Consider the following 10835-nt stretch of genomic DNA (forward strand, 5'->3'; position numbering starts at 1 on the left):
TGCCGTGCGGGGTAAGACGGGCATCTGGAGTGGCGCGTGTCCCCGCCTGGCTGCGGGTGCAAGCATGGCTGTGGGTGCAAGGGGCTACGTGTGAAGCCAGGGCTGGGAACAGAAGGTCCTTTAGTCCCTGGGTGGGACTTTTATCCCCAGACTGGTGGAGAGAGAGAGAGGAGGGGCTCCTTTCCTACCCTCTGCTGGCTCTGGGGTCCGTAGGAGGCTGCCGTTACTCCCTCCCAGTCCAAAGCAGCTCCCTGCATATTTGGAAGGAAATCAAGCTTGGAACCGGATCAGCTTGTCAGCGTTCCAGCACCTCTTAGCTACCGAGGGCTTAACTTTCAGCGAAGTTTCCATGAACGCAGGAAGCACCAACAGGCAGTCAGGCAGGAGCTCAGGCTCCCGCGGGAAGGAAATTCTGCTTCTCCCAGACGAGGAGGTTCTTAGTGGAGAGCTGGTCTGGTGCGTGGGGAGGAGAGGCGGCGAAGCATTTGTGCCGGGGCGGTTGCAGAGTGCCTGCCCGCTGCCGAGCCCTCGGAGGGTTTGCTGCGCTCCTCGTCCTTGCTGGAGGACGGGCTGCGTTGTGCCATGGCTGCGGAGGATCGCGTTGAGCTCTCTTTGGCAGTTTGTAGCGCTGGGCAAGCCACGTTTCGCGTCACGTCACAGGTCAGTCCTGCTGGAACCGCTGGCTTCAACGGCAGCAAGTGGCGCAGTGGTAAATGCCGCTGTTCCTGCTCTCCACTGTCTGCACATTCGTTAACATGTCGCCTCCGAGTTGTGTTTGTAACCCAGCCGTAGTTTGCAGGTGGAGAGGAGCTGGGAGGCAGCGGGCTGCCTCTGCTTTCCCTTCGGGCTGGGCTGGCCGAGCGTGTCCCTGAGGCATCCGGCATCCTCCGCTGCCTGCCATGCTACCGGGGACCCGGCGGAGCCGGCGCAGGGCTGGCTGCTGGGGGCTACGGGCCCGTGAGAAAACAGGGAGAGGAAGGGCCAGTGTGGGGGCTGCGAGGTGCAGCGTGGGGGCCGCGGGGAGGGGACGGGTGTCACTGCGCAACCTCCGCTCGCTGCACGTGGTGGGTGCAAACCCCCCGGCCTCGCTGGCTCCGCCTGCCCTGCCAGCAAAGGTTTCGTCTTAGGTGGGTCTGGCAACACACGCTGACAATGGAGGGTCCAGCGCCGAAAGTGGGCACCGCAGCTGTGAGCAGACAGGGTGGGCAGCGGACGCTTCGCAGGGGTTTGGGGATGTCTTTGCTAACACAGTCTAACAACTCACCCTTAAATATCCTAGGCTAGACAAAGCCTCTCTGAATGATGTCACTCTGTAGCCATTTCAAAATATCTTGGAGGCACAAAGCATCATTTTAATGGAGGATGAAGAGTGATTATTTTTATGTCCTTAAAAAAAAAAATAAATCAGGTCTAATGAATAGAAAGGCCACCAAAACTGGCTTGGGATCCAAAATGCATTTCTTACATAAAAATGTACAATTCTCAGTGACGTTTGTATCACTTCTATACAAAATGGTTTAAAAAGAACAAAATAAAACAATCTGTGGCATTTGTGAGTGTTGCTATTTTAGAATTTATTTCCATAAGTAATTTTTTTCTTAAAGATGTTTAATAGTAATTCATACAATAAAGTCCTGTTGTACTCTTAACGCTGGTGTATTTTCCTCTTTGCTCCCATTTCTTTACAAGGGGGAAAAAGAAATGGGGGTGGGGAGGGAAACCCCAGCTCTATCTGTGCCCCCCATGGCTGCAGATGCCCAAAAGCCGCCCTGGCTCGTTGCCTCTCTGCTCGTGTCGGTGCAGAATTTGCATCCAACAGTTTTCTCGAGAAAGCAAGCGCCGTGGGAGACCCATCGCTGCTGAGCTCCTGTCTCCATCCCAAAGCAATTCCTGCTTCCACCCGGCAGGACGTTTGGTTCAGGCGCAGGTCCCCTCCAGTGTCGTGGGAGAGCGCAAGAAGAGCCCCGGGAGCTCACGGCGAGTGAGCGGCAGCGAGAGCCCAGGATTTGGGGAAAGCCCTGGCACAGCTAAGGATGCTCTGGGGATGCCCCATCCCTGTTCCTCCCCGCTTCACCTCGGCAGGCAAAGCAACGCCACCCCGAAGCGCACTGGGCACACGGGGCACCCACTGCTCCTCTCTGCCATCCCCACACTGGGGTCTCGGCCGGGGTCCAACGCAAAGGGCTCCCCTGGGGTCAGAGGCTGCGAGGGTGGCTCTGCACCGGGGAAACCCCCCTGGCACCGAGCGCACCGGGGAGCAGAACCGCCGACCCACGCTGGCAGGGGGTGACTGTGCCCGCGTGTCCCCGCGGAAGCTCCCAGCGTGTCCGTGGCCAGCTCCGCGTGTGGGGACCTGCCTTTCAGGAAAGAGCGGAAAAGGAAAATTGCTGTGGCTTACCCGCTTCATTCCGAAAATAACAAGCCTCTCGGGGACGGGGTGTGTGAGTTTTCTTTAAACTGTTTCATTAGCAATCGCACAGCAACTCCTCCGCGTCTGTCAAGCAGGCAGTCTGGCTCCTTCGCATCGTCTCCTGGCGGAATGGGAATACGTTATTATAATGAATTATTTCTGAAATATGTGTTATTTATCTGCAGCCCTGCACGTTTCTGCAGCGTGCCGAGCTGGCGGGATTGCCGGGTGTGCGAATTTTGAGAGCGTGGAGCTGGATGGCGTTGGTGGAATTGCTCCCGAAGGGGCCGGTCCCCACATCGCTCCCGTAGGGAATTCCCTGCTCGGCGCTGGGCTTGGCTTCCCCTTCCTTTCACGTTCCCTGCAACGGGCTGGAGGAGGAAAACTTTTGGTGAGAAACTCCTCGGAGGCTCAAAAAGCAGCACATGGACCCACAGATGAGGGGGGTCTGTGCCAGGTGTGAGGGAAGGGACCCCTTGCCACGGGCAGCCCCTGACTCGCAGGAGGAGGGTTATTTCCCGTTGGCGGGGAGCCACCGAGGCTGCAGGGCATGGCGCTTCGTGGGCAGCCCTGGGCGGCAGCAGCAGGGCTGGGGGACACGGGGAGCATCCCCCTGCTTGCAGGGATGGGGCCATGCGCCTGAAAGGGACGGGGCCGGAGTCTGCTCGCCCTGCGCCAGCCATCCGGGAGCGGCTTTTGGATGCTGGCAGGATTAGAGCTCCCCAGCCTCACGTGTGGCTTGGAAACGTTCCCTGTGAAAGAAGATGCTGGAAAAAGTCGAGGCATTCTTGCCTTAAATGTCAAAAGCATCGAAATACTGGAGAAACCCTGGATGTTGCCTTCCTGCGGTGGCCAAGTGAGCTGCCGTGAGCCCGTCAGGGAGCCAGGGCTTTTTCAAAGAGCTGAAAAGACCGGGGCCTGCCCAGTCCTTTGAGCAGCTCAGATGCAGCCCTGGAGCGGTCCCAGCAGCTCCCTTTTGAATTCTTTTGCTTTACGGGGGCAAGGGTTTTTCTTTTGAATCCGTGTTTTAAGAAAACCAGCAGCTGAGAAAAGCCCAGCGCTGAAAACAGTGGTCAGATGAGGGTGAGCACTGGAGGTGTTTCGGAGTGGCACGGAGTACCTGCTGGCTGTCAGGCTGCGGTGGAAATTTACTGCCCCCTTCCTTCCCAAGGCTGGAAGATGGAAGGAGGGATGCGTTTATTTTCCCATCAGCTCATTCCCAAGGTAAGGGCTGCACCTAGTGACCAGGCATCGCTCACTGCCACCCACTTCTCCTAGGTCAGGCTGCAAAATACGGATTTTATAAATCAAGGTAAAAAATACAGACTGGGACTCTGTGCTGGGCAGCCAGGCACCGTCTGCTGCCACCTCCTGGGCCCGGCAAGTGGTGCAGGGGCTGCCCAGGGCAGGATCAGGCCATGGTGCAAGCCCCTGACAGGGCTTGTGCCAACCACGGCACCAATTCCCACCGTGCCCTCTCCGTCTGGGTGAGACCTAACACCAAAAGGCAACCGGGGTGACACTGATCCTCCCTGCATCCCGCTGCTGGTGGTAGTTTGCAGCACAATGTCACCACTGGTCCCCAAGCTCCTTGGCTGCCACCGGGCCATAGCGGTGCTCAGCTTTGGGCACAGCAGACAGGGCAGATGTAAAGTGCCACGGCTGGAGAGGACGAGCCCCAGCCTCTGGGGAGGGTCGTTCCTGCCGTTCGGAGAGAAATGACTTCTCCACTGCCGTTCGGAGAGAAATGACTTCACTGCGGAGGCGCAGGGGCAGCGTGCAACAGCGATGTGTCCCCTCCTCATGGGACTGGCCAGTGTGGGCAACAGCGGCTTCTTTTTTTCCTTGGGGACCATGTCCCTAGTCCGGGGCAGCTGTCCTCCCCTGTCACCCGCAGCAGGCAGCCCAGGCTGGCAGCGGGGCAGCCTCAACGGCTCTGTCGGAAACCGGAGAGGGCAGCCAGGCTGCCCTGCCCGGCTCTGCACGTGTCCGGCGAGCACAACGGGGTGACAACTGCTGCCTTTGCGGCTGGGGCTTATCCGTCCTCCAGGTTTGCCAGTGCTCCCAGCCCCAAGGCTTTACGGAAGCACAACTGGTGTCATCTTATTCCACGGTTGGTGCCAAGGAGGAACCTGATATTTTTGGAGGTGGCTCTTCCTTTTTGCCTGTCCACAGCACCTCCTGGAGGGCTGCAACCCCAAACCCTGCTGCTGCACCCCCTCAACCCCCGCCGGAGATGCTCTCTGGCCCCAGAGGAGCGGGCGTTATTTGGAAGCAGAGGTTGGATGCTCAGAGCTGCTGGGGGTGCGAGCGTGGCTGAAGGCTGGGGGGGAACGTGAGGGGTCTAGTGGTGGCTGCCAGGGTTATCCCTAAATGAGGGTTCTTCACCCGGCGTGCGAGAGCCAAGTGACACACTGAGTCGAGGTATCTGGTTTTTTTTTCAGTTCTGCAGAGTCGGGTGCCGGGCATTTAATGCCAGCCAGCACACCTCACCTTTCCAACTGCCCAATATCTATAACCATACAATACAGCTGTTTGGTCAATGATTCGCTCACCACTCCTAACTGTACATATGCATCTAAGCTCATGTTTAAAACATCTGGGGAGACGACCTGATTAGCATGCTCGTTATTCGCAAAGCGAGGTGTATTTTAACATTATAATTACCCACGGTTAGTTTGGGATACACTCTTGGCTTGAATTTGGTCCAAAAGTTATATTTTTGCTATCTTATGTCTAAGTCAGCACCTGCAAAAGAACACTTGGGGACACATTGTTTGGTTTCACATCCTATTCGAGGTCAGGTATCTCCTGTGGTGTCTCAACCACATCCCAACCCAAACTTCTTGATAAACTTTTAACTTTGGTCTTTAGACATCACCGGGGTCGGGCCCAGCACCCCCGTCCCTGCTCTCCTGGGGCAGCGGCTTCCCCAGCTGCCAGGGGGGTGCCAACACGAGCAGGGTGGGGTGCCGGACAGACTGACACGGGCATGGTGGGGGACAGGACAGACCGACATGTCACGGTGGGGGGCAGGACAGACCTGGGGACAGGCCCCAGCTCTCGGTGGGGGCAAGGCCTGGCCTGGGGGTTCCCCGCACTGCTGCCACCTCCCTCAGGTACGTGACATGGCAGCAGAGGCCTCCCGAGGAGAGGTGGCTTTCCACAGGCCTCGGGACTCCCGGTCCTTCCCGTGCTGGGGCTGAGGGCGGCCATCCCCACCCCGGGAGCCCCGTCCTCGGGCCTGGCACTGCCATCGCCATCCTCTGAGGGGAGACCCGCCCCAGGCTCCCGTCCCCGTGTCTCTCAGCCTCCCTGGGGCCACAGCCGGGCTGCTCAGCCGGGGCAGCGTGCCCCGGCCCCGCGTGTTCGCGTTGGGGCAGGGGGTGGCCACGGGGGACGGCGGCGCAGGCCCTTTAAATCGAGGGGGGGAGCACACACGATCCGGCTGAGCCCCCGCTCGGCCATCGGCTGGCGCTGCCTGGGCGCTGCCTTCCTTCGGCTGTCGGCTACGCGCCCTGGCGGCGGCCCCGTCGGCGTTTCCGCTTCCGGGTGAGGGGGCAGGCCGTTGCTGGGGTGGCGGCGTTGCTAGGGGAGGCCCGGCCGCCGCCGCCGCCATGGCGGGGAACCGCATGCAGAAGATCGGGAGCGTGTTCAGCCGGTGCGGGGGGCGGGTGGCCGGGCGCGGGGTCCCCTGCTGCCGGGGGGCGCGGGGAGGGCGATCAGGGAGGCCCGGGGGTCCCCGGGAGGGAGGCAGGCGCAAGGCCGGGGGGCGGCGCGGGTGTCCCCTGAGCTCCCCCCCACCGCTCCGCTCTTCTCCCCCGGCAGGACCCGGAACCTGCTCCGCATCGGGGTGATCGAGAAGCCGCTGTGGTTCGACGTCTACGCTGCCTTCCCCCCGCTGAGGGAGCCCGTCTACCGGGTGCCGCGGCCGCGCTACGGCAAGGTGAAGGATGTCATCCCTCCCATCTTCTACCAGGAGGACGAAGTGCGAGCGTGAGTTCCCGCTTTCCCTCCCCGGGCGGCCGCCGAGGGGTGCCTGAGCGCCGCCATCCACCGGAGACCTTCCCCTGCCCCTCGTCCCTGCCCCTGCAGAGGGAATACAGCTGTCACTGCTCCTCTTTTGTTTTTTGAATAGGAGATTTTACAGAGTTTATGGCAACGGTCCAAGACCTTTCGACCTGTCGCAATCAAACTACAAATCTACTTGCCAGAGGTAAGACTTATTTATAATTAAATTAAGAATATTTCTGAAACTTGTGCCTTTCTCCTCTTAAGTAAGTGAACTGAAATGTTATTTGCGAGAGTAAAAATACAATCTTGACATCTAGGTTTGTTGAGAAATTCAATGAACTGAAAGAAGAAGGAAAAATTGAGGAAGAAAAATTGTTTGAAGAAACTGGAAAAGCCCTTTTAGCCAGTGGGATAATTTTGCAGAGAAGAGGAACAGATAAAGTAAGTATTAAATATTCACAGTTACTTGGCCAGTGGATTCAGAAAGCTTCACTTCCAGGCCCTTAATATTGAGTTAGTCTGAATTAAATTCTCAGCAAGACAGTCAATTGCCTGATGGTTGTAATAAAACGTCTTTGCTCTGTAGAGGAAACTTTCCTCTTAGTTGTGAACGTGCCTGGCCAGGGTTAAGGTACTTCTTGTGGGACAGAAAAGAGAAGTACTTGTTCTGGGGACGAAAGATTTAAGTCTTCGGTGCTTTCAACTCATCCGTTGGTGTGTCTGTATAAACCATTTGGAAATGTATACGGTAATATGTGTATACACATGTTATCTTTCTAAGGTAGGAGGGGGTAAATTAGAGCCTCTTCTGGTTCAAAGATAACCAAGACTTTTCCGTCCCTTTTTAATATAGTTAAGTCATGTAATGTACTCTCACTCTTGTTCTTCAGTCTTGATCTTGAACTGGAAATTTTTGCGTAAGTCTTGCAGTTTGGTCTTTGTTTTTTTTGTTTGTTTGTTTTGTTTTAAGGTATTGAAATAGAGGATCGTAGTCTGGGGGTTGTTTACTTCTATTTTTTGCAAAAAAAGTAACTGTCCAAAGTGTCCTGCCACTGCTTTTTGTTTTCCCTGATGTACAAGAGGGGAATTGGCTCCTGGGCATGTGGATCCTAGTTCCTCATTACTTCAGGTAGTTGTTGTATAACTCTTAACCTAAAATGGGGTAAAAACCCAAACTGAAGATGCTTCTAGAACAGCATGTCAGGTAGAGTAGAACACGGCTGTTCAGTGATGGTTAGAAATCTTTTACCTTGTTCGTGACTAACTGATTACCATTTCTTCTGAGAATGCTGTCCTTGTAGTTGAACACCCTCAAAAAGAAGGGAGAAGAGCTGTTTATAAAAGCTGCAGTTTCTCTCCTTTGTAATATGCTTTCCATTCTCCTCATTGTCCATTTATCTCTGGACTGAGCATCTGTAGTGCTTTCCCCATTAACACAGGCTGAAGAGGAACAGAAATGAACAGAAATCGGTTTTGCTCAAAGTGCACTGTCCAATGAGCATGTGAAAAGATGAGATCACTGATTTACTTTCATCTCTTAGCTTAAGGTCAGCAGTCTTATTTTAAATTTCTTGCCTTGGCGATACCTTAGCACTGTATTGTACCTTAAAAATAATCTAAGCATGAATTGGAACTTTTCTGTCAGCTTTTTTTTTTTTTTTTTTTGCATACAAACTGGGGTTGTTGCTTTCTATTGCTCTCTTCAGTCATGCTTTGCAGAAACTTTTTACAACCCTGTTTTTTGGTGATCATCTGTCTTTTAACTGTAGGTAACACAACAGGATCGTCAAGATGTTGAAACCAGAGATCCCGTGTTACACCTGCAACTTCAAACTGTGTTGGAAGAAATGCAGGAAAAGAAGAAAGATCGGGAGGAGCAGACGCCAGAATCGGCAGAAACACAGAAGGAAAATCCCTTATCCTCCTAACATCTGTGCTGTTCTCCTGTGACGCTTGGCTGCGGGACGTGCCTGGGCTGTGGCAGTCACCTGCTCAGGAGCCAGCGTTTCTGCCTCCGCAGCCTGGTGGTTATGAGATGGGGCAATATGCCTCAGTTATCCATCTCTAGTGCCTTCCCTGATCGTGTGTGGGGCATGTGTTCTTGTTCTGCCATCTCCCTGTTCGTAAAATTGGAGAACCTCCCCTTTTTTTGAGGTTCAGGAATATTATCTCAAATTATGGGTTGGAAAATATGAGTATAAAAGTGAAAAATTAAACGCTATCTTTAAAAATAGGAAGTGCTGCCTCTTCAGGTGTCTTATTTGCAGTAGTAAAGGTGTCGTTAACTTCTCGCAGTTGACGGTGCAGGCCTTGTGACGGTCCTGCTGTTGAAGCGGCAGATGCCGCTTGCCTGATGTGTTCCAACAGCTGTCTGAAGGGCCATCTTTTTATAGCTAATTGAGAAGAGTGGCTATTTATAGAAATGCAATAATATGCTCCTCTTATTCCATCATTTGCTTAACTTCAGGATAGGATAAAGTGTAACAGTACCAGATAATGTTGACCTTTGCAGTTTTTTAGTGATTTTTAATGAAATTGGTCACCTCAGAAGTGTGACAGGTGCGATGTTACAGCTGTTTGCTGATGGGGAAGTTGAGTGCTGCTACAGAAATAGTCCTGGAAACTTTGGCGTAGAACAACATAAGAAAATAACAATCAATCTTACTCGGATTTGGAGCTGATTAGAATTTCATTCTTCCTGTGTCTGCTAATGCCAGTGTCAAGTGTATTTTTTAGTAAAGATTTTGGCTTTGGGCCATATGAAAAAATAGTTACTGTTTGGGGGGGGTTGTGTGTTTGTTTGTTTTTTTTCTTTTGTGTTTGTTTGTTTTTTTTTCTTTTGTGTTTGTTTGTTTTTTTTTCTTTTGTGTTTGTTTGTTTTTTTTTCTTTTGTGTTTGTTTGTTTTTTTTTTTTCTTTTGTGTTTGCTTCTTTCTTTTTAAAAAACCAAACTACCACTGCCACCAAAGCGGAACAGGTGTAAACCATGTCAAACAAATCTCTCCCCTACAAGGAAGAGGGGAGGATTTCCTTTTTGATTTCGTACCTACCTCCTAGGCACATTCTCCGCCCCCCAGTTTAGTGATAGTGCTGCTGTATGTGGTACAAGAACCCTCTCTTGTGAATGGCAGTGAAAAGGAGAGTTTTAAAATGCCTGTGCTCTGTTTCTGAGTGGCTTGATTCCCTTCCTGGCAGCAATGTAATTACAGTAGAATTACTCAGTTATCCTTGGAAGGTCAAACTTTATTTCCAGTTCTGCTCTGTAATTCTAGAGGAGTGCAGGATTTGCTTAAAAGAGCAGAATCCCTCTGTCTTAGCGCTGCTGCAGCTGCACGCGCTGGAGGATCTGTTTCCAGCACTGACCTTGGCAGCACGGACGCCTGCCTGAGCAAGGTTCTTTCATGTGGAGCAGGAATCGCTGCCTGAATCCCTAAATCCAGACACAGCGGCCCCTTAGAGGTGAGTATAAAGGAGGCACTCACCTCCAGTATCCAAGTTCAGAACCACTGGGTCAAAGGGAGGAGAAATTTTAATGTAAACAGATGAAGAAAATGCATTAAACTGGGGTTCAGTTTGAAACGGCACTGGAGTGGGGACACGCGCTGAGGGTAAATCACTGCAAGCCCTTGGCTCCCCTGCGGCAGCCTTTGCCTGAGGGTTTTCCTTCTATCACAGCAGTCTCCCGTTTGGCTGGGGACCAGGGTGACCTGCCCTGGGTAGGAAATCGTGGGCAGCTGCGATGTGAATTTCCCTCCTTGTGCCCGGTTTTCTTGATTGGGCCAAACGCTTGTCGCCAGCCCGCGGGAAGAGAGACCCAACGGCTCCATGTCTCCTACACTGCTGCTTTGTGTCTTTGCCTTTCGTGGGTTTTTACAGAGGTAAAAATTTTATTTTGAGCATCCTGATTTGCATTTTCAGCTGTTGATGACACTCTTGGCTTGCCAAAAATTGTAGAGGGAAGTACTTTAAAAGGAAAAGTGCTCTGAAGCCAAATGCAGTAACACGAGAGATTTCTCACTCCATTCACTGCATGGTGGTCTCCTGTTTGTTGTCACTTCTCTAAAAAATTGCCAACATTACTTTAAAAGCCTTTTCCTCTATCATCAGCTGTAACTGGCTTTATCCTCGCTTCTTTACTGATCTCAGCTGTGTCTTCCTTTAGTCATCTGAAGCATACTGAGCAGTAACATATTAAATTTAGAACACAGAGCAGCAGCCTTGCAGTGTGCCCTGAGTGAGTTCCTGTGCAGAGCCGACAGGAAGAAAGTTGGAATTAATTTTTCTCTTTTATTCTGTGTTGGAAAAAGTCACCGGGGTGGCTACCCAGGGGCAGGGACCCCCCAGCTGGGCCAGCAGCTCTGCAGTGGGCTGGGCTGGGGAGCGCTCAGATTCACCCCCACAGGCAGCCGTGG

The 10835-nt window shown here is 53.0% G+C and overlaps 1 protein-coding gene across 1 annotated transcript; it reads left to right on the forward strand.

Moving 5' to 3' along the window:
• Window positions 1-5969: 5969 nt before the first annotated feature.
• On the forward strand, window positions 5970-8653 carry MRPS23 (mitochondrial ribosomal protein S23). Its single transcript, XM_082493259.1, has 5 exons — window positions 5970-6071; window positions 6239-6406; window positions 6549-6626; window positions 6742-6865; window positions 8194-8653. The coding sequence occupies exons 1-5, from the start codon at window positions 6028-6030 to the stop codon at window positions 8350-8352; spliced, it is 573 nt and encodes a 190-aa protein (XP_082349385.1). The 5' UTR covers window positions 5970-6027; the 3' UTR covers window positions 8353-8653.
• The last annotated feature ends 2182 nt before the right edge of the window (window positions 8654-10835 follow it).

The sequence above is a fragment of the Vanellus vanellus genome, assembly GCF_965231255.1.
Source record: "Vanellus vanellus genome assembly, chromosome: 19".
NCBI lineage: Eukaryota > Metazoa > Chordata > Aves > Charadriiformes > Charadriidae > Vanellus > Vanellus vanellus.